At 44.8% G+C, this 23804-nt stretch overlaps 1 protein-coding gene across 10 annotated transcripts in view; it reads right to left on the bottom strand.

The window, feature by feature from the left end:
• Positions 1-23804, bottom strand: part of nrg3b (neuregulin 3b) — a 243155-nt gene that overhangs the window by 168329 nt on the left and 51022 nt on the right. For 5 of the 10 annotated variants that reach the window (XR_009793668.1, XR_009793670.1, XM_061810872.1 and 2 more), the window contains one exon: positions 10860-10978. Coding sequence is in view for 6 of the 10 variants with exons in the window: in XM_061810872.1 (XP_061666856.1) it covers positions 10860-10977 (118 nt within the window). In the remaining 4 variants the exon portion in view is untranslated. The other 5 variants (XM_061810876.1, XM_061810878.1, XM_061810877.1 and 2 more) reach the window with 4 other exon arrangements.

The following is a 23804-nucleotide window of genomic DNA, read 5'->3' as shown; positions in this document are numbered from 1 at the left end:
CTCGATGGCCTCAGTGTGTACTTACAAGAGCACTCACGAAAACCAAAGTTAGATTTGCTCCGAGGGATAAAAGTGAAAGAAAACAGAGGGGGCGGGGAGGGCCAAAATCGTGAGCTAGGACCCCCCCCGAGTCTACACTGAATACATTAGTTGCTCAGGATAACGTGCGGGTCATCGCTCGGGTAGAGGTCAGCCGATTCAACTGCAAGATGTGTTGCAAGACAACGAGAGCTCATGTTTCCTATTTGGACGGGAGGACTTGGTGCGATGCCAATCAAATGCCGCAGTGTCAGATGCGACCAAGGTAGATTATCGAACCGCCCACAGGATGCATACTGGAAGCGGTTTGTGCTTGTGTTTATGTGTCGAGGGGATGCTTTTTTATTTTTTATTTTTTGTTGTTGTTCTAAAGATAACCCTGGCAGCCATTGTTGTGGATGATGCTCTGCACATCAGGTTATAAATGCCCATATGCGGCCGAGGCAGCGACTTGTACAGATGTATTTAAGTATCCTACACCCCCGTGCGTTACCACGACATCAACAGGTATTACCAGAGCCGGAACGCTCTCATTTTGACAGCTGGTTGGAGAGATTGGCCGACAATGACTTTGTTTGTCACGTTATCAATGTATCTCCCTTCCCTCTCCGAACACGTTTCTTTTTAAAGCCGTTCTTCCATTAAGGGTTTCCAAGGTCGTTCCCTCCAAGGTAGTCCGTCATCCAAAAAGGTCTCCTCCTCTCATTTCCTGGTCTAGACCTGTGCTCACAGTAATCTTAACTCCCCATCCAAACAATACTTTTTGGAGAATGATATGCTTTCGAATGTTTGTTTCCATGCCCTGTTCCGACAGTCCATAAAGCTATGATCATACTGGACTGACCAATGAAGGCTCAAATGAACAGTAAACAAAAGACCAACCCCATATTTCTTCAATTTCGTTCAATTCCCTTTAGCATCACGGCAAGATTGGTGCGCCACCCTGTACGGATCAGACATGAATATAAACTTTCCGCTCCAGACCGGCCCCGGCTTGATCGCGCCATCAAAATTCTCAGCCGCTAATCGACGCAGCCACTTCAACAGTCCCCTCGCCGCCACCGACTTCCTCAGGGCTCGGAGATGAAGGTCACGCAACCCTTCCTACTGAAACCTCCCCATTGTGCTACCAAATGAACTATTTCTTACAAAAACATGTTCTCTTCCAGTGACCAGATAGTCCAAGACTATAATAGGCTGACAACCTGATTTACATATCCGGCTCATTCAGGGTTTTATTTTTTTTGGGGGCGGATTGATCATGCTGACATTCTGGTAGGAGAAATACAAGTGAACCTTGTGATACCTGGAGGGCAATCTGCATAAAAAGAAAGGGATAATAATAAAGCTGGTCGACCATTGGTCCGAGATAAGCTGTGATATATCTTTATAATTCTTTAAATCTGGATCTTTACTACTTCCATCGCTTTGACAGTCCTCGGCACCCATTAACTTCATTTTCAGACAGTCACTGCATTCTCAAACACAATCTTGTTTGTCTCTTTAAGCTCAGCTCTCATTACTCCGGGGCCCGCCGCCTCCCGCCCTCCTCTTTCTACTTTATTGATTCGCCGAGAGTCAGTGGGCCGTGCTCGGCACTCGCAACGGAAAGGGCGCCGGGATCAATTTCCACAAAATTCCACATCTTCGCTGAGCCTGTCAGTCCGGGATAATTTGTCTTGCAGGCTGGCCCCGCTGAATACACTCATGTATTCTGCTTTGTAATTGGTGCCCATCAGTGTCAAGTGTCTCCGCTAGCTAAGATGTCCAAGGCCAGCAGAGCAGACTCTTGTGCAGTAAGTCATTAATTTGAAAGAGGGGAATGCAAATTTTACCATGGGATGTTATGCAAATACTTTGGGAATATATATATATATATTTTAAAATCTGTAAATAATTGCAAAGCCAAAGAGCTCAAGTTGGCAGTGTCAAACGAATTAATAGCACAGCCCAGCATGTCCAAAGGCGTTGTTTCTTTTGAGCCGCCACCTCCAAGCAATATTTGGGGTATGAATCATTCCTGTTGCATTGTCCAAACATATTTACGCTTTGCTGATACTGATATACTCGCCTATTAGATAATCAAGATTCAACTTGAGCGAGCACGGGCCACAATTTTGGAGGCTTACAACAACGCTTTGTAACTACAAAGTCAGCAGCTCTCCAACTAATAGAAGAAAGTAAAAGGGAGGGCTTAAAGTTCCTTAGTAACTAAGCCTGATGCAATAAAAAAAAAAAAAAAAAAAAAGTCGTGCTATGGGGGAGCCATCCCGATAAAGTATCCCGGCAAGTCCCAGGAGGAAGGAAGGCAAGCAGTGAAAGCGGGGGTGTTGGCAAATCTCAATCTGACCGCCTGAGAGAGAGAAAGAGAGGGAACGAGAGAGAAAGAGAGAGAGAACTGGATTTCTATCTTTGTTTTTAATCCCTTTTACATGCTCCACTGGTTCTAGGACTTTGTGCAGGGCTTTATTTTTTAAAAAAAAATAAATAAATAAAAATACAAAACTCAAGAGCTTGCGTGACTAGTTTTTTTTTTTTTTTTTTACAGAAACCTGGTGCCTGTCATACTCATCATCTGGTAGAGGCCCAATAACCGCCTGACTTTTGACTTCTGACGGCGGCATGATTTGAGCAGACTCAAATATAATTTTGTTACCAATTCAGATGGCTCTCTCGCTCGCTCTGGCACGGGCTTATTGTGAACTGCGCCCGATCCAATCAGTGCCAGTCAGAGCTCCGCCTGCTCGATGTCATATTCAGGACAGAGCGGAATTTGCGAGGGCAAATGGCTTACGGAGGCCAACGCTGCCCTGATGAAGCTGATCAAAGTCTTAATGTTGAATGATGTTGTTACAGGAAACGAGTTTGTTGCATCACAACCTCTGGATTCAACATAAGGAGTACAAAATCTGTACTGGAGTAATAATACTACCCAAGTGACAGTTACCTTTAAACCATTACCGATTCTTTCAGGTGATTACCAAAATAGTGGTAAAGACCCAAATTATTCATGCCTGAGTTGAACTCTGGCTATTTCAACTGAAAATATTTGTTCTACAGTAGTCATTGCCATTGATTTGGTACATTTTTAGAATTATCCACACCTCTGATCTGACCACGCAAGAGAAAACACAATCGTTTGCTCCGCTGTGAAAGATTGTTGTCATTTTTCCACATCATCCGGAACAAGCGTTCCGAAACTGAGCAGCAACCACACGAAGGGTATCAAATTAATACCTCATAATGCAAGGTATGACATTCTTCTGACATTTTTTAACCTATTCACTAATCACTCACTTGATAGTGACTCAACTGGAAACGCAATTAGAAGTGAACGCATCTCTCCTTTGATTACAGATGACGCCTTGTCGCTACCAAACACGAAGGGGAGTGGTTTTGTTTGGATGGCTTTTTGTTGGTTTGTTACTTATGAACTCTCATACTTCTCATATTTTGGTACATACAATTTTAAGTCAATATAAGATTTTGCCATTGTGGAATTATTCCAAAAATGACAACTGATGTAGGAATCGTAGCAATAAAGAGCCAATTCAGTTACTGTGAAGGTCTTCATATTCCGCCAGTATGTTACTGAGTAATTGGATTTCGTCCCCACCCGAGATTCAAAACGGTTCAATCTTGTCGACCGTTTCAAGTCTTCCGGCTCACAATGAACTGACACCTGTAACGATTTGAACCGCAAAACGGGAGCCAAAACGGGGTCTCGCCATCGCAAACCCAAACTTTCAACTCAAAGGAAAACTCGGCTTTGACGACGCATCAATTGAACGGATTAAAGGGCGACGTCAACAAACGGGAGGATGCCGTGCGGCATCATATTCGGTGATTTGCGCAAAATGGGCGTCGAGCCAACACGCTTCCACCCCCGATTGTTTCCCCCTGGCTAGCACTCATCGAGCGGAGCTTTAGGCTCCTGTTATCTCCCCCCCCCCCCCGAGCCAATAAGGGTGGCAACAAGAGACTTGAGAGTGTGGCGTGTAATAAGCACAATAGCAAACACACACAGAAGAAAAAAAAAAACATAAGACGGCGTATTTGTACACACACTCACATTCCCTTGCTAGGCTCTTGCGTTCAAAAGTGTGCCAGTTTTGCCATACGCTTGTGACAGCAAGAATAAAAGGAAATGGGACGCACACAAGGCAAATAGGGGGAAAAAAATAGAGGAGGAGATTATAACAGAATAAGGATAAGTGGCGGAAAATGACATCAGTGTTGGATTGATTTATTTCGAGCTCTTGCAGAGAGTTTAGCGGTAGAATCTGATATTAAGCTTTCTTGTAGATGCAAACATAAGTGCATTATTCCACAACTTAACAATATGGTATATCAATTGGCTCCGGATATGGGGGGGCGCAAAAACCACCTGGAGCTGTGCTTTGCACAGCATTTCATCACCAGCGGAGACCTTTTATTCTATTGTGTCATTACATTACATTTTAAACACAGCACATTGCACATATCTAAAAGATATTTCAGCGAGTGAATACAGCAATCCCTTAAAAAAAAAAAAAAGAGGCTGATTTATCAAAGAAATTAGGACGTTAGCTTCTGGAAAGGACGGACCAAGGTTTTTTATAAGAAACAAAAGAAAATGTAGAAAGTACTTTCTTTCAAAGGTTATGGAAAGGGAAATGTAGTACTAAAACTAGTCATTTAACAATTCTGTCTGAAATACTCTAAGCAATGAATATAATTTCAAAATGGTGCATATCAGAAGTGATTAAAATGGCTAAGAATTCACGTTTCTAAATAAATTATAGATGCTTGAAGATAACTGCTGAAAATGTAACAAAAAGAACTATATATTTCCAAATTGTAGATATCAAGAGTTCAATTTACAGTTAACCAGATTTTTTTGGGAGGGCAGAGCCAAGCGCCTTCATCTGCAGCTGTGGTTATCCGCCACACTTGCGAGTAACTTGCTAACAATGGGCAGTTAGCTAGCTAGCTAAGCCGAGGCCCCGAAAATGCGCGTTTCTTGGACGCCACAACTTGGAGAACAGCTTGGCAATGTTATTTATATTTGGGAAAAGAGGTGGTAACACCACAGAAAAGAAGAAAAGAGAGGAACGCTGGAATCCTGCTAGCTTGCAAGCTAGCTGGTGGCTCACAGTTCTCAGCGTGGCATGGAAAGCCCTGTGACGAGCCGGTTGGATATATTACACCCGGTAGAGGCTTTAGACGGATATGTTTTTGCGGCTCAATCACATAAGGATGTGGAAGTACAAGAAAGATGCTTGACAAAGTAGGATCCAGTTTGAGTTTGGTGTCAACCAATAGATTTTTTTGTAATCATTCAAATTTGGCTGGATTGTTAACATTTCTCTGTGGCGTTGTCAAATGAGTGAATGAATGATTTTTTTTTTTTTTTTTTTTCATAGCCCATCAAGGCAAAACTCAACCATTTTTATATCTTTGGTCATCTCTGTCAAAACATTTGAGATCTTTTGCGGGATTTTCACAAACTGGCATGCTTCGAAACAAGTGAAGTCAAGTTGAAGTCAGGGAAAGACTTTGAAACAAAGTTATTAAACCCGATTCCTCCAGCCGAGCTCCATTTGTCCGTGCAACGATTATCCACCAGTCATCATTCCCGCATCGACAGCGTTACAGAGCGTAACCCCTCAGCTAAAGAGATTAACTCCGAACACGCCCACTTTGTGGCACATATTGAACCGCGGTGTCTCCAATGGGCAAAATAGCATTACTGTAATGTATCATCAACACTGCTCTGACACCGCGAACATGCCCCGCAAACAAGAAATTGTTTCAAGAAAGACACTGTCGGCGGTATTTGTTGTCAATGAAAATCGGTTCGTTTGTTTTTACACTGGCGGGTCATAAGGACAGCAGATTGATGTCAGTCGTGTTTGTAAAGTGGAATGCTTGATGGGCTCGCAGCTTTGAAAGAAAAGTGCACAAAAGCCACCTTTACAATGTTTGTCTTAGCCTTCAATGGCAAATGTATAGAGCGCGCTGATGCTCCTCGAGTATTGCAAGCACCGTTTGAGACATATTTACAGTCAAGACTGCGTTTAAGGGGTTTGTTGTTTTAAGAGAAAGGCGGAACTCTGTGTGACTATTTTGGAACACTTGAGTTATGTCGATGAATAAAAATCAAGTGGGCAGCAGGCCGGATGACTGATTAGCACGTCTGCCTTACAGTTCAATTCGGAAACAAATTAGCCTCCCTAAGTGATTGGTGGCCCACCATTTTGCTTTTGTCAATCAAATTCAATTCACTGTTTTCACGTGGCGATGTTGACCGATTGCTAAGAATGCCGTCAATTTTCTGGACACTTGAGTGATGGAGTGCCCAAGGAAATATGGAGTGCACTGCATGGAAATCAGAGGCTAAAACAGTAATCAACGTGGGCCAAAATCGTGTTACATATAAGCTAGAATATCATGCAGGACACTTTGAAGGGCGCTATCTGTTCTCTCTGCACAGCACTGCCCAGTCCACAAAAAACTCAATCATTAAATTAGACTATGAAGGAAACTAGGCAGGACACGACTGTATGTGGAAGGAAAATGGAGTCATTTGATCAGCACTCGCCTGGGAAGCCAACGCCATGAACGTTCGGCCGGTAAAACTGATTGTGATTCTTTAGGACTGGGTAAAAGGACGCTGTAGATAAACAAAAAAACTAATTATGCAAACTCTGCAGCTTCCTCACTCTAAAACCTTCTTTTTCCCTTCAATCCTTTCTGTCTCTTAGTTCCCTCCATCTGCCATCACTTTGCTCCTTTTCCTGTTCTCTCCCCACCTTTACTATCTCTCTTGCACCTCTTTTGTCCTTCTTTTCTTCAGTTCTCTCTTCCCACTCATCCTTGGCAACCTTAATGTCATCCATGCATCCCAGTTTCCTCCCCCCTCTCAGCAGCAAAAGCTGCAACGGTCGTCGTCTCACCTGCAACGTTTGCAGCCTCTCATCAAAACAGGATATAAGATGACCTCACTACGTCAGATTCCCGCGGTCAGGAGGTGAAAGCTCACCTTTCACCCCTCCGATGCTGCACTAGTTATCAGCGTGGACGTTTAACGGGCCGCCATCGATTGCAGAACCTATCCCGCAGCATCCGACACAAAACGGGTTCTTGGGCTTGCCAAGGAGGAAAGAAAATGGTCCAGAGGTAAGATATTTATCGGATTAATGCACAAGTGAACCATAAAGATGGGTGAATACCCAGAGGATATCCCCTGCTATCAGTTTGGGCTAATGAATGCAATTAATGTTAATCTGTTCAATATCCATTTCCCAGGAGGTTAATAATAGCAATGATTTATATACGCAGACCGTGAGTCATATTTAATCCAGCGCCACAGTTGCCATTTAGGCCCAGTAGGAATCGTCTGAAGAAGCCATGCAGAGTTGGAGTAAACTAAGTGAATCTGTAAAATCAGTCACTCACGCGTCCGAAAGCGGTGGTGCGGTCGTGTCGCCGGGGCCTTTCCTTGACGGCCGTGGGTCCAGCGAGACGTGGGCTTGACTGGGAGAGGGGGCAGCTGAGAGGTGGTCGTCGGGACCTTAGTGGTGATCCTCACAGTGGTGGTGGTGGTGGTGGTAGTGCTAGTGGTGGTAGAGGGCTCAGTGGTGGAGAGGGTCTGACCCGGCTTAGAGTGGCCGGCTCCGTTGCGCCCTCCGACGACGCCGCCGCTTCCTTTCCTGACCGTGCTGTGAGGGGTAACTTCCTTCCCACCGAGCGGCGGCGTTAGTCGGGGGGCTCGGGTGGTGGACGGAGTTACTGCAGTCCCGCCGACCCGGGTTCCGACGCGGTTGTGAAGGTGCGGGGTCCGGTTGCCTCCGCCACCGGCGGCGCTGCCGTTGGCCGAGTGGTTTGCCGGCGGGCCAGATCGAGTTCTCGGCGCGGGGGCGGTCCCGTCGGCGGCTAGCGGCGTTGTCGTGGAAACCGTTGCCGTGGTTGAGGCGGTGGACGTGGTGGCGGTGGAAATGTCCGGCCCCTTGGGAATGGCACTGGGTTTGGAGAGAAATATTGGATCCTGTCCCATGCTACCTTTGGGATCCACCAGGTCAGTGGGGACATAGTCTTGGACGGATCCCACCACAATCCATTTGAGCAGCATGAGACTGAGGCCCAAGCCTACAAAGCCCATTACCAAGGGCACGGCGCACAGCCAGGTCTGCTGGCGAGGCCACACAGCGCAGGGGCCACAGCGAAGGGGGCCCGGGGCTCGGGGGGACGCCTGCTCGTTCCCCGGCTCCTCCAGCGTCATGGCCGCCAGGGTGCTCGCACCAGAGTGCTCGCTCATCCTGCTTTCGGTCTCTCTGGGAGCTTTTGGAGGTCAAACACGTTGCCAAAAGGTTGAGGGGTGTGCAGAGGGAACGGATGTTGGGGAAAGAAAGCGGCACATCTTACGTACACAACAACTCTATAATATATATGTCAATGTATACATTTGTATATATACGCACATGCATGCAGACGCCTTTAAAGCACTACTCTAGCACATCTAACACTCAGACACAGTCATGGAACAACTAATTAAACGCTGGCACAGCACTCACATGCAGACACGAGCAACACAACCCGCACTCCCCCTGGCGGACGAGAAGGCAAACGCGCGCATGCACGGGAACACACAGACACACACAAGCTCACAGGTTATGCACAGGTGAGATGGACGGACGGAGGAAGGGAGCGAGGGCGGGGAGGGGGCGGGGGGTAGGGGGGGGCGCCTCGGACAAAGCAACGATAAATCCCAAGATGCTTCGCTCCCTCGTTTGAAAAAAGCAAAAACAACAACAACAACAAAAAAAACGTCAGGTATTGATCCGTGGCGAGGTGGCGGCGATCGGAGCTGTAAATCCATGTGCGTGCTCGGCCGCCTGAAAATAAGTGTCATTCCCTCGTCCCCGCCGCCGCTTGTTCGGTTCGATCATCCAAGTTTAAGTTTGCATCACCAACTTGCCCGTTTTTTGGTTTTTTTTTGTTTGTTTTTTTCCCCCTCAAGTAATCCGGTATAATGTTGAAGTCTCAAACAAGATGCCGCTGGTGCTGATCCAATTGCTCCCGGTTTTACACTTTTGATTTCCTGGAGTGACAGCCGGGTAGGTTCCCCGTGGTGGTGGTGGCGGCGGCGGCGGGGGGTCGGTCGGTCGGTCGGTGGGTGTCCGACCGCTCGCAGCCCGCCGCTCTCCTCTCTAAATAAATCCACTCGTGGCGCGAGGGAAGGGAATTCATGGACACCTTTGCGACTGGTTCACCTCAGCCGCATTCCCACAGTGGCGTAAGCAGCAGAATGGGAGATGAAGAGGAGAGGAGAGGTTGAAGGGGAAAAAAAAGAAAAAAAAAAAGGATGCGGCGGCTGTTCTTGGAGGCTGAGATGGGGCTCGCGAGAGAGGGAGGGAGGGACGGACGGACGGACGGACGGACAGCTGGCTCAATCCAGCGATGCGTCCCGGCGCGTCCCGGCCGCCGACCTCAACACTCCGAAAGTGACGCCTGCTGACTGTCTCGTCTCCATGGTTGCTGGCGCAAAAAAAAAAAAAAGAAAAGAAAAAAAAAAGACCCAAAACAAAACAAAAAAAAGAGGAAAAAGATGATGGTGACGGAGTGCTGTTAGAGATGCGTGTTGGCTAAGCTCTGCAGCAGATGCAGAAGGGAGGCAGAAGGAAGGATGGGAGGGAGGCGGCAACATTGCGCGCGTGCACACACACACACACACATACACGTGTATACGCACACTGCATAGAGAGGAGAGGCACAGACACACCCAAGGGAGGGGAGGGATGAAAGGAGGGAGAGAGAGAGAGAGAGAGAGGAGGAGGAGGAGGAGGAGGAGGCGCCAGGATTCTACCGAGCAAACGAACCACACAGCAGGATCAGAATTTAGGAGCGACTCGGAGTCCCCACTTGAAGTTGACACTTCCGTGGCAACACGCTTATTTCACCGTTTGCGAGGAGCGCCGCCGTTTTATCCCCACGGCCCCGGGGCCAGGTTTTAATGTTATGCAAATCTTGTTATGAGTAGGAGGAAAGAAAAAAAAAAAAAAGAAGAAGAAATAATACACCCTCAAGGTAGATCATAATTAAAGCGCCACGGCTTCACGTGTCGTATGTGATGTGCGGATATGAAAGCTTGCAGCATCGACAGCAGAGAATAACGAAAAATAATTGCTGTCACAGAATTGATGGAGCACTGCTATGTTGCTCCTTGCATGGCAGCTATCCTAAGATGCGATACAAGCCGTCCCCCAAGCGGCAGGGATGCGACGCCCAGTCGCAACATTGATTAGGTTACCTTTGACCCGGTTTTCTGGCAATGCGGGATATCCCAGTACAAGAATTTGGTGAAATAAAACAATGTGAGTCTGAATACTTGAACTGTATACAATGAGTAATAATCAGAGAATTAGACAAAGAGTACTTTCATTCTCATAAAGAAAAAAATGCTTCCCAGGCACTACTGTTGAGTCACAATAGAATATTTGTAAAATTGGTCTTACTATTGATTATTATTATTATCAAATCATCGAGCCACCCCCCCCCCAATATCCACTATTACAAATCAACGTTTTTTTTCTTCTCATTTATGGGCGATGGATTTAAATCCTTAATCTGCATACATTGATCCTGAGCATGTGGCAACAATTTGGTGTACAGAATTCAAGATAAAATGCTGAATGATTGGCTATCGCAACTAGCATTAGCCCGCGAGTGATTAGCATTTTAGGTAAAAAAAAAAAAAAAAAAAGCTAACTACCATTTAGCTCGCTCATACTTATAATGCAATATGTACAAGACATAACATTTACAAATAAATTACTTACTGTTTTTTGCAAGCTCTATCGATGGCTCAAGACTGTGTCTGTCTGCAATCAAGGACCGGATGAAACGTCGGTTCTGGCGGCGCAAATATGGTTCCAGAAGTATCAATGCTTGACTCATTCTAAAAAATAAATAAATAAATAAAAATTAGTGAAGACGAGGGAAGTTTTTCACTTTACTTTGAGCATGCTCAGATTAAGAAAAATAATTTGGGATCCAAAAGTTAAGTGTGAATGCTGAGTCTCCGCATTGTACATTCAACAGCAGATAGAATTTAAAAATACTGAAATACCTTTGATGCACGGCATAAATGTACATATTGGACTGTCACAAAACTCACTGCAAAAACAAATTTGGCCTATTTGATAGTTCTCATAAAGAGAACATACATGATGAGCTGCACCAAGAGTGGATGCCGATTGTCAGCATTCACACAATTATGTCTAACGGAAAATGAGTCCTTCGTGAAATAATAATGGGCTCATTCTCATGCCTCAAGATCAAAAGTTTGCCAGCGCAATAAAAGTCGGATCCCAGCGCAATCCACGCAAACAGATTGCGATGCCGTTACATCTCTCATCCTTTTTTCTGTGCATCATTTATGTTTCTGTCACACCCCCAACATAAAACTAAAAACCCCAAAAACAGGCTCATTGTTTTTTTTTTTTTTGTTTTTTTTTTTTAGATCTCGGCGGATGAACCTGACTGGCTTTGACAACAAGCTGCGCTTCTCACAAATTGGGAGAGCGCATCAGTGAAAAGATGCTTGATGACAGACGTTTTTGAAAAAAAAAAAAAATAATAATAATAAATTGTGCACTTTTTTTTTGTTCGATTGATTTTGCCGTTACATATGAAAGCAAAGGCGCGTAGGAAGTTAAAGGAAGTAAAGAAAATCTTTATGCACAAGAGACTATGAGGAGGGACGGGTGGGGTGACGCTGCAATAATTAGCTTGAGTAAGTGTATAATGTGAGAGTGCTGAGGCGAACAAGTTGGGGGAGATAAGAGGAGGATGAGGAGGGGGAAGAAAGTTAAGTCGGAGTGGGCAGAAAAACATTAGACTGTTCCGACATCTAAGATTTAGAACCCATCCGATATCACGTCGTCCTTTCACAAACATCTCAACCGCTGGTGGCAACGCCGTAATCTAGTTGAAACGCGTCATTCCCCCGCGAGTGACCCCAAAATTATACGAGTTTTGAAAGTCTTTCACTCCCAGCAATCATTTGCATATGCATTTTTTTTTCTTTACAGTAAATGTCTAATCTCATGAGAATTTAATCAGCTTTGATGGGAAAAGCTTTAGATATTTGTCGGTCCCTCATCGTTACAGTCCGCTTGCATTGTGACCAACAGATCTTGAGCGACGCTTTACGGAGGACACGATTAACGTTATTGGCTCCGGTGGATGATTGTCGAAACATCCCGATTGGGCTTGTGTGTGACGGTGATCGTCCGTTAAACGGAAACCCTTTTTTTGTAGATTAGAGTTTTGTACTGGGTCAACAATACAGCGCAATGGAGAGTACACATAGTCCCCTCCAGCGCTTCCTGGGTCGTCTCGTTCTTTCGGTCATGACCCCGCAGCTCGTGACCAGAGGTGGGATCGTCGACGGAACTGTAAATTGGGAGCTTTACCTTTCGGCTGAGGTCCTTCTTGACCACGACGCACCGAAACAAACAGCATCACTGCAGATGCTGTACCGCCGGTCGATCCCCATATAAATATTTAAAAAAAAAAAAAAAAAGTTTTAAAATGTTCAAAAAGTTTTAAAGTTAATTTACCTCACCGAATACATGAAAGGGGTGATTTTGAGTTCCAAGTAGACACTATTTTCTCTCCGTTAAATCTGAAGTTCCGTTAAATAAGGGGCCGTAGAAATTGGGGTTCCGCTGCACTCACCGCGGATCAGAACAAAATGTCGACTTAACTATATTTAGCACCACATCGCGGCCAGGGAGTGATTCCAAACACACTTGCAGTGTTTAACGTATAAATTCCTACTAAATCCTCCTACGCTATACAGACGATTCTTTATATACAGTCCTGCTCAGAAGTTGCTTTAAGACTAAAGTCGCTGTCAGAGTGGCTGAGGCTGTTCTAGATCTGATGATTCCGCACTGTCACGCGCGCAGAAATAAGACATTTATTCACATAGTGAGTTCCAATTATGTCAAATCAATGTTGGGATGAGAACGAGACAGTTAGTTCATTTAAAAGATGCATATCAAAAGAGCCAAGTTTGACGATTGAACAAAGAGCAGCAGGGAACCGTAATGGCGCCGCCTGTGGAGTCACGTGCGGCGCTAAATGCGAGGGAATATTCTGGGCTGAATGTAATTTATGAGCTAGGCCAGGGTGCGCCGGCGCCTATGGGACCGAAGGGAGAGTCGAGAATTAACTCTGTGGAAGCCATTACGGTCCGCAGCCCTGATTAATCCCCACTAATGTCAGGTAAAGTTCATCCCTTCAAAGTGCGAAATCATTTCATCAGGTCCGTTCCCTGGGTTTCTCCCAGATGTGACACATTAACAGCTTCCATCTCTGGGATTGTCCAGTGTGTCCTGGCGCAAAAATCAGCGGCCGGGGCAGGGGCCTCCAATGGCCTGCCTGCCTCTAAACAGAAGCCTTGTTCCACACCGGTGTGCATCCGGGACACGGAGATGTGTTTTCAGTGAATAATGGAGGACTTTTTGCCCTCTGCGTCCTCCCAACGACTCCGCTATCGGGCTGCGCTGACACCAAGGCCGTCAGGATAAGGACACATCAAAAAGAGCTGTCGGGGTTCGCTTCACTTAGACGACAGCGATCCCCGTCGGAGTATCGATTGCACTGTCTGAATCGCATTTAAAGTCGCTTCTTTTCTGACCACCGCAGACACCCCCAGTCGGGAATCTGTTGGTCACAACTATTTAGTTCGACTTGTGTATCTTTCGGGGCGTTTTTCTGCAGCGCGGTCGTAGGAATTTGTATTCCCCGGCATTTCTACGTTGATTAGAAGCTTGCGTGCGTCCGTTCGTTGGTTTGCTCTTCGGCTTATCCCATTCAGGGTCGCAAAACCACTGGAGTCGACCCCACCGGAGTGGATCACACCCCCCTCCTGTCAGTTGCAGATATGCGCATCTCCATCGCCGAGGCCCTTGATGCGATCTGGGTCTCGGGTACATGGAAACTGTCTGTGTCAGATGAAGAATTAAAGTTCGTGGCGCTCGAACGGAAACATGCTAACCAAGTGCCGCAAGTCACATGACGGTTTCCAAATGTACAGTAGAGCGCCAACAGGGGCGAATTCCCTTTGTTTATCAAATACCGGGAAGAGCAAAACGTGGTTTATTGTCATTAAGATGTTGATACAACTCATAGGCATGCTTTGCAGAACACTAACTTGCGTTTTCTTTCTTTAACTTGATTTTATTTATTTGCATAAATGCTAGTTTCTTTAAATGGATGACTGTATTGCGGTCATAATGTCTGCTTTTACTTTTGCTGTCACCTCGTCTTCTTCTCCCGAGGTCAAGGTGGCCGTATCGGCCACAGGCTCATAGTGCAGCATAAAAAAAAAAAAAAAGAAAAAAAAAAAAAGTCTCTCCTTTCCAGTAACAACGGAAATAATTCCTCACATCCTTCCCGTGACTTCCGTCGTAAAGCATAAAGGGTGAAATACATTTTTCGCTTTTCCGAGGCTGTAAAATGGGATTATGCTTAATGGGGTTCACCCGTTTCTAACCGCGGTTAAATAAGAAGCTTAATCCCATTGGCAGCACCACGGATACCCCCACAAAGAACGCCACCTGACTCAGGGACCGTTTTGTGTCGCCGGACATTTACTGTATTTCTTGCTCCTTTGTTCCGAGTCGCTACGGACCGAGCTGCAGTTTTCTCACACCAGGCTTTTGTCTAGACATGGAGACAGGAGCCGGATAATTAATATATCATCTCGGAGAGGAGGGGGCGTTGTGGTGCTCGTGTGCGGAGCTCCGTTCATCCATTTTTGCTTGAAGGCAACTATTTTTCTGGGTGTCATAACGTGAACCTTTGACCGTCAGCTTTCAGGAAACTGGTCTGCAGCGACCACGCTGGTTCATAGGAACGCTAAATCCTCCGGGATCAATGCTTTCGAAAGTAGAATCTACAAGAGCTCGTCGTCTACGTTGCAAAGCCTTTCCGGCCGACGAGATGCTCTTGGAAGCTTGGTCAAGACTTCGCTGACAGGCCAGCTAGTGAGATAAAGCCACTCGGACATCTTTCAAGGGTAAAGGTCAAATAATAAAGCCGGAAGCCGTACCACTGCTGCGCCACATGGTCACTAAAGACTAATTGGACAATGACCAAGACATGACAGCAATTAGCCAAATTTACACCGCATCCTCATCATAGGCAATTAAGGCCAAGCGCTTACATATGGGATCAGTTCTTCCAAAATGCTGCACACTCAACCTGGATCAGATATATAATCAAATTTCACTGGTTTGGAAATCTTTACTTACTAAAAATGACGCATCTTTGTTTATATTCATGCCAGACACGTACAGTTGAAGGCTTTTCCGCCTGATGCTAAAATAAACAAATAACCTGTGTATCCGCCGGTTCCCTTTAATACAGTAGCTGTTTATCTTAAAAAAATATATGTTTCATATGGCATAAGGAAATGTGGGAGTAAATATACGCGTGTGTGTGTATGTGTGTATATATATATATATATATATATATATATATATATATATAGGTAAAGCAATTGAGAACAGATGCTAATGTAAAACGCGGACTAGCAGAGTAAAACAGTAAATAATACACAAACTGGAATGTGATGTAATAATAATAATTAAGTGAATAATGATAATACATAATAATTCATAAAATAATAATATACAGTATATATAATAAAATACACAACATGACATCATAGCCCATGGTGAATAAAAGGTATAAATGGGCATAAAACGGGCACGAATAAAAGGTGCATTCTTCACGTGCAATATCCCTTGTTAATCTTTTTCGATCATATTGGGATGCATGAGGTGATTTTTATCATTTGTCGCATTGGGGAACCACCGGGTTAATTGCATCCATTAAAACCGAGGGCTGTTAATTTTTGGGTTCTTTAAGCAGGAGTCTGCGGTCGGTCATCAGTTTTAATCTAACACGCCGTGGCGTGACTTCGCGTACCGACGACGGTTGTTTCCGACAACGTTCCCCTGTGCCTGTTCTCTCCGCCAAAAGCACAGCCGAGGAGCTTCGAACTGATGGGTACCGAACCATCTATCCATTACCGTTGATGATTCCCACCGACGTCGCCCTCAAAGTAGAACGGCAGCTTTCGATCTTACCTGACGTCGTTGAAATATTTCATTCTCTCTTTGCTCGGATTTCCTTTATAAACGGTTGCGCCGCTGCTGTTGTGATTAAACGTGTGCTCCACTAAAAACCCAGGAGGCCTTTTATTTCCCCCGTTAACTCTCGAGATGTTTATCACTGTGTCCTTCACGCTCCATTTGTTTGCTTTAATGCCTCAAAGAGCCGATACTTGGACTCACTTTACTTGATTAGCTGACCGATTCCAACACGCACACAAACTGACCTGACCTCCATCGAATTATTGACGGGAACTTTATCTCGTCATATCGCTCAAGAGCAGGTCGAGTCTCGGGTTGGTATAAATACTGTACGATAAGCTAACAAAACGGTTATAAGTGATGGCGGGAGTTCTGTGAGTGGGAGACACTGAAAAGATATGCATCCAAGTAATAATATACTCTACATAATTGTGATAGAAGTGTACAAATATTACTCATACAATTGAATATGTTTTTAGGATTTTTCATTTTTTTTTGTCAATGAATAGCATCTCAGCCAAAACAAATACAGTATTAGAAAGGCTCCAAACAATAGTTTTAATATGAACATGAATACCAACATGACTTTTAACAATGGCCCAAGAATTGCGGTACATATCCCGATATTTATATTCTGGTAATATTATACCGTGTATCCCAAAGTAGGATGATGCAATAGAAAGGTGAGCATTGTTGTGTTAGCGTCTCGGATGCTACATTAGCGTCGCAGCTAGGATAACAATACTCCACATATCAAAATAAACTATAAATAATAAGGCACAGTACAAGTTTTTATATCTCAATAGGATACAGTTTATATATCATATCCTAAATTTGAATTTGCCAATATGCTGACGTTACGCATTCTAAAAGTTGTCCCCCCCCCCCCCCCCCCGCTTTATTGCTGCAATTTTTAAGGTAGCGGCTTGATTCTCTGCGCTTTCCCTGTGTCACCGCACGTCATCCGTGTCAACCAATGTTTGAGGTTTTTCTGTCAATGTTCTGAAACACCCGCGACTGAAGAATTTTGCTCTTGGAACGCTCGTGACCTGTTCAACCCGATTCCCCGTCGAAAGCTGCACAGTTTTCACCTCCGTCTCATTAATTCAGGCTGCAGGCCAGCACCTTCCAAACACACTACAAGAATAATTTGGGAAACACCAGCCTTTATGTATTATTCAACCTCTTTCTTAATAATGCATGGATTGACTGCGCTGTTAGATGGTGACTTTGGGATGCTTGTTGTAAATTTTCCTCCTTAATTGGCCAGAGGTGGTTACCCATCTGACCGGTGTCCCATTTATAAGAAATGAAGTTGGCGCATTAAATGATAAAAAGGCTCATCTGTGAGGTTTTTAGACACATACGCGCGCAAGAGACTTAATGAGGGAGCGTATAAACAAAGAATTGCTCTGCGGGGTCTTCCCGAGACTCGATACGATGCACATTTTTGGGCAGTCGCTCAAAGTATTCCGAGGCCAGACGTGATTGTGCTTGACTGTGCGGGAAAAAAAAAAAAAAAGCGGCCATGGAGTCACCGAGGCCACGCTCGCTTGTGATTCGCTTGCTGCACCCTTCAATCCACGCGCACGTGTGCGAGCTGCTTGGATCTGGGATGGCAGCGGGTAAGCAAGGTAACCCGTTTGGTTACACAAAGTGATATTTCACACGGGCGAACCGGAACCGGCTGCACACTCCAGGAAGCACCACCTGAGATGGCTCGTTTCCAACTTTCATAGTTGGAACAAGCAACGGTTATGATTGACTCAAATATATATATATATATATATATATATATATATATATATTCATTGTATTTGTCAGAGGGGTTTTAATGCACCATATGTTTGATTTCTTGAATACTTTTGTTGGGAGCCGACGAGAACTCCACTTGGGACTTGAGAAACATCCAAGTGCTGCTTCCAAATGTAATGCGCCGTGGAACAAAACCAGCCGGTTGACCAAAGCGAATTGCAGTCCACTGTATCACTTTAACATACTTCTTTGGCACCAATTACGACTATTGCCATATTGTGACATCTTTAAATTATAAAGCAACAACTCCATACAGCTGATTATCTTTTTTTTTTTTTAATTAGCAATAAAGTAACCAACAAATAAATCTAACCATCTCTACCAATTTAGGATTATCATCTTTATGATGATACATCTCTTAGCGGATGTCAGTAAACTAATGCGGCGCGCACGTTGCATTTGTGATGCAAAGCGGAGGATGACAGAGCAGATGGCGGCAAAGCCGACACCTTGGTAACGAGATTCCTCAGCTGTCCAAGCGCGACATCTGACATGAGTGACACGTGCCCCGCCCACGCCCCCCGCTCGGCCGAGCTCATTTGCCGGCCTCGCTACGTACGTGACGGACGCTGCCTCGCATGGCGAAGTTTCAAAAAAAGATGCTTGTTGCTGGCTCGCTTTGGAAAAGAGGAAAAGAAAATAGAGATGTTTTAGTCGTGATGGCGAAGCTGAAATGTTGCGCCTCAGTATCATTGAGAGGCGACTTGCAGCAGTCCTGCACATTCGCCCTGCACCTGCAACCACACCTAACAATCACATCGGTTTTACTTCAACTCCACAAAAACCTTTTGGAAACATCGGCGCATATTTCTTCTTCTTCGGTTTTGTCAGTTTTTGTTAGGTTTTGCAACCTTTGCGTGTGGTTTGCTGTGTTGAGATTCTCGCAGCACACCGCACGTGACAAACAAAACTCTTGAATGTCAGTAGGAGATCACGAATATTTTATTAGTGGAAATATCTTTGTGTGTGTACCAAGCCTTGACTGTGAAAAAAACTATGAATTATTCTGCAAATTTATTCTTGTGTGCATCCAGTGTCCCGTCACGTTGCGTCACAACGTACCGGTTAGCGCTGAGATCAATTGGAGCGGATGCAGCGTAATTAAGATTGAGATGAAAAGTTTTGTTATATTTTTTTATTTACGTGTTGCTGCTCTGTGTGAGTGTTAAAGTGGCAGATATTTGAAGATTCCCCATGACTGTAAAATCTATGCTAATTGTTGTTTGCCCGCCTATGTAGCTTTACAGTACAGTTTATGTTAGCATTAAGCTAACAGACGTTCATTAAACTAAATTATCTAGATTACAGTGTCGAAATAAAACATTTCAATTGTTTCAAGAGCAAAGATTCAATCACATGCAGCGGCCTGTTCTAGTACATGTCCACCACAGTGACTACGGAAAGTACATTTGATCCAGTAGTTTGTCTCGACTGTAGAATAAAAAGCACCTGCTGCTGAAGTCCAACACCCCCCTGCTGTGTAATTTTCATTTGTATCAGCTTGTAGCAAAATACTCTTTTTAACAGTTCAGTGAGTGCAGCGCCCTTTTTTGACAGAACGTGCGCGTGCACACGAACCCGGACGTCCACCGAAAAAGCGAGAGAGAAGCTGCAGATGGGAGCTTTTAGTGACGTAAGCACTCTGCTTTCCCCGGGAATGTGTGGCTGAAAACAGCACTTCGGTGTTAACCTCGCAGTGTTGGGTTCAGTATTTACAAGAATCTAGAAGGAACGAATACGGGCTGCCAGGAAAACAACCTCTCTTCCTGTCTGTTTTTTTTTTTTTTTTTTTTTTGCCGAATGGAAGCCTTCCTAAGGGATGGACAGAATCGTCAGAAAAACAACATCCATCTCTACATCTGTAACTCAGCTTGTTTTTGTGTTTTTCACACCGCATCTCTCCTCGGCCCTTTTCATTTATGAATGAAAGACAAAAAATCCTTTGACTTCACCCACTCGCTGCCGCTCCTGCCGTTGCGCGTCAGCGAAAGAAATACTGCTTTGCAACACAACAGTGTGGCAGAAGTGATTGTCAGGTGTTAACCTTCACGCCGACACGGGCCTGTTAAAGCCCCGGTACGACCTGCGAAGGTGGAAAAACCGCCAAGTCGACCCGTCTACACTCGTCCGTATTGAGTGAGCGGCACAAGTTAGCATGAGCGTTAGCTAGCAACCAATGCTCGCAAACTGACCTTTTAAATTGCGGAGGTATGATTCCACGTACACCGAAGTTAAATGAAATAACCGAATAATGAGCACGAAGAGCCGAGCCGGGATTTGATGACGGCCAATTCAGGGTGCTGGAACGTTCCTTGGTCCTGTATTACTGTAATGAAGCGGGGAGCTAGTGCGCATGTCAAACCATTAACAAGAGTCAGTGGGTAAAGACGTGCGCGCCCCAGACCAGAAATGTGTCACTAACTGTACAACACACGGGTGAAGCAACTTTACACATCATTAATATTCTACTACTCCTGCTGCAAATCTAAAAATAGATCTTCATATATAGTGACCAGAAAGGCGGAAAATTATCAGCACGACTAAACCCCTTAGCCCTCACCCCCCCCTCATACAGTACAATAGTACATGTTGTCTGTCGTTCGTATAGAATAAAAACCCTGCGAAAAAAAGCCCCCCGCCCCCTCCCCGACCCCCAACAAAACACAACAGGAGAACTGTCAAATGTCCAACGTCGCACCTTTGTTCCTCAAGACCCAGGCTCGCTTCTGCGATCAGTCCTGTTTATCCAGACCAGTGATCCATAAAAAAAAGGTGGAAAAATGTCAGCTTTAACAACAATTGGAGTGGGAAAAAAAAAAAAAAAAAACGAGTGTCAAGTGTTAGAGTTCACACCTCTGTCCCCAGCTTTGCCTAATTCCCTTACAAACAGGTGCAAATCCCGCTTCTGTTGCAGCTCCGATAGTGACATCAAAAAATAGGAAATTTCTAAATTGACCACATTCTGTGCTGGTATTGAATCGCGACCTGGTAAGAACGTGATAAAATGTCAGGTTTTTACAAAAGTGCTTGACTGGAAAAGGGAGCGCCGAACTTCACACGTCTGTCAGACACTGCAGAATTCCTTGAGGTGCCGCATTCTCCGTCATCCGGTAAACAGCCCGGCAATGGCTGACTGCTGTCAGTGGTGCGGGGCACACCTGGCCAACGACGCAAACAGACTGCCCGGCAGCCAAACGTCAACCTTTGCAACATACGCCACCGCGCACTCGTAGTGTCTCTGACAAAGCTATCAAATGAAGACGCTAAATAAATGATGTAAGTTTAATGAGCTGATCAAATGGTCATTACTAGTCAGTTATTATAGCATTTTTGTGATATCGAGTGCCACCAGCAGACTTATTTTGTTCAAAAACATGCAGGTCTCCCACTATAACATCAACGGTGACTTCGCTATTTAATCCTTTGTTTTGATTTGCTTCTACGCCAGTCATGTACATGAGACCGACTCGGGTTGTCTACGGGCAACCCTGACGTATAGGACGAAAAATGGACCTTCAAACGTGTCCAATCATAAGCACTGCATAGTAATCCTATAACTTTTATCGGATATATTTCATACAGAATTTAAAAAAAAACAAAAACAAATCCCCTCCCTCAAATATTGACTGTCTTGTACAGATCAGTCAGCAGTTGCTGACTGGCGACGAAACATTCACTCCGTAAGGTATTTCCGTGATTAAAACGTCCTGTATTTTTCTAATGGATTTCAATCATATTGATACCCGGGAAAACTCAGCGCGCCGTGATTTACAGACAGCATCAAAATTCAATGAATCAGGCCTCTTCGGCGGTTGTAGACAAATTCCCGCATTATCCACGTGGCTGTCACAAGTCTGGACAGGAGACTGTGAAACATGCACAAGCCCGAGACGAATGGGAGGCTATCGCCCTGAGACACTCGTGATTTATCGTCTCTGTTCCGGGTCTGGTACAACCTGCAAATGGAGAAAATTGCAAGGCAGACTTCATTCCGTGTTGGTGTCATTTCTACAGAACAGCGAGCCGCGAATCCAAAAAATAAAGCAGACTTCCACCTGCTTTTACTCAACAAGGCGTGAGAAGTGACTCTGGTGTCGAACTTCACACTTGTGTTCTCTTCGACCGGGGGTCAGTTCTGTATTGGTGCCGTTTCCACAGACCAGGGACCCAGAACACCGTGACAAAATGTCAGCTTTTCCAATACAGCAAGGCCGTCGGGTGTAAAACTTCCCACTTCTGTCTCCCTGTGGCCTAACGTCGTTATAAACAGACGCAATCCTGCATCCCTTATGGTTCCGATACTACAGTTGTACATGGTGATAAGTACTTTAGATCCAAACACAGAAGAAGAGAAAGAAAAGGTCAGACTGTTACATTCAAGATAAAAGGTGCCAACGTTACATTGGCCTGTTGCAGACAATCACTTTTCCTCCTTATCTACAGTTTCCGCTGAACATTTTCATCGCATCCTCACATCTGATCTCACGTCCCGCATTTGAGTGACTTATTGTAAACGGTCACAAGCCGATCTCGAACGCACTCGCGCCAAAATTTAATGTGCTCTCACATCTGATTTTGATCAGAACAGCCGATAACGACCGCTCGTCTCTCTCGCGTCTCACGGAGCTCCGGCTAATGAAATAATAAGATTGCCGGAGCTCGTATGTCGCAAATGGATTACATAGATCGCGGTTAGCCGCCCTAATTAAAATCGAGTGCGCGTACATGAGGTAGGCGAGTGGGATATTTTGGCCCTCGGAAAAAGAACCACTGAGGGATTACTGCAAACGCGGAAATCAATTACATGGTCGGGTCACCTAATTGACACCCACCTCGGCATGAAGATGGATAGCAACTACGGCAATAATAAGGTGCAAACGGTCCCTGGGAACCGGCTTGTTAATGGTGCCAAAAATAACTACGGCGGAAGGCTGGAAATGGCGCTTTGAGGCTGGAACGTGAACACTCCTTTAATTTGCAGAAAACGCCTGGCTTAAAAGGTAAGAAAGCTGAGCATATATAAATACCGTAGATACATATATGTAACAGATGTTCTCCATGACGGGATCAAGGTCGGATTTCTTGGTACGATCCAAGCATCGGTATCCCGCTCATGATCTAAATCTTCGCTAATCACATCCCGAATGATCAAAACGATCGCACGGCTCGTCTTGCGTACCGTGCGCCCTCCTCCTCCATCCCGATCTTTAAAAAGAGTTCGACTCGTGACTGACGTTCCGACATGAAAGCTTGAATGGTTTTTCTCGCTCTCTCCTTGGGCCAAGTACTCAAAAGTGCCAAAACTTCATTTCGCAAGCTCTTAAGTCGAACAAAAGAGAAGACAGCTGCGGCTTTTCTTCTTGATAAGCACGTTCGTCTCCGATGTGGAAGCCACTTAAAACCTCTGTTTGTTGGATTATTTCACGCTCGTTCACTTTTTTTTGTTTGTTTTTTTTTGTTTTTAATTACAAGACTGTACAATCTTACAGTATATTTCGGTACAGTTTGTTGGAAATGGGAGGAAAACGCACGTATGCATGTACTGTATGTAAAGTATATATGCATGTATGTGTGAATATATAATGAGAGAGAGAGAGAGTTTAGTAGGATTCTATAATTAGTAAGTGTACATATTTTGGGGTATCTGCTATAATTGTAGCAGAAATGTCTTCGTAGGATTGTACAAATTTTAAAAAGGAGCTTTAATATTATTGTAAGTGTAAGGCATTATAAGATAATACAGTTTTTACACTGTGCTTGAATATGGGAAAATTTGAATTTCATACTGATTCGATT

The sequence above is a fragment of the Syngnathoides biaculeatus genome, chromosome 22 (assembly GCF_019802595.1).
Source record: "Syngnathoides biaculeatus isolate LvHL_M chromosome 22, ASM1980259v1, whole genome shotgun sequence".
NCBI lineage: Eukaryota > Metazoa > Chordata > Actinopteri > Syngnathiformes > Syngnathidae > Syngnathoides > Syngnathoides biaculeatus.
The sequence above is the reverse complement of the archived record's forward strand: the minus strand, read 5'-3'. Positions and strand labels throughout refer to the sequence as shown.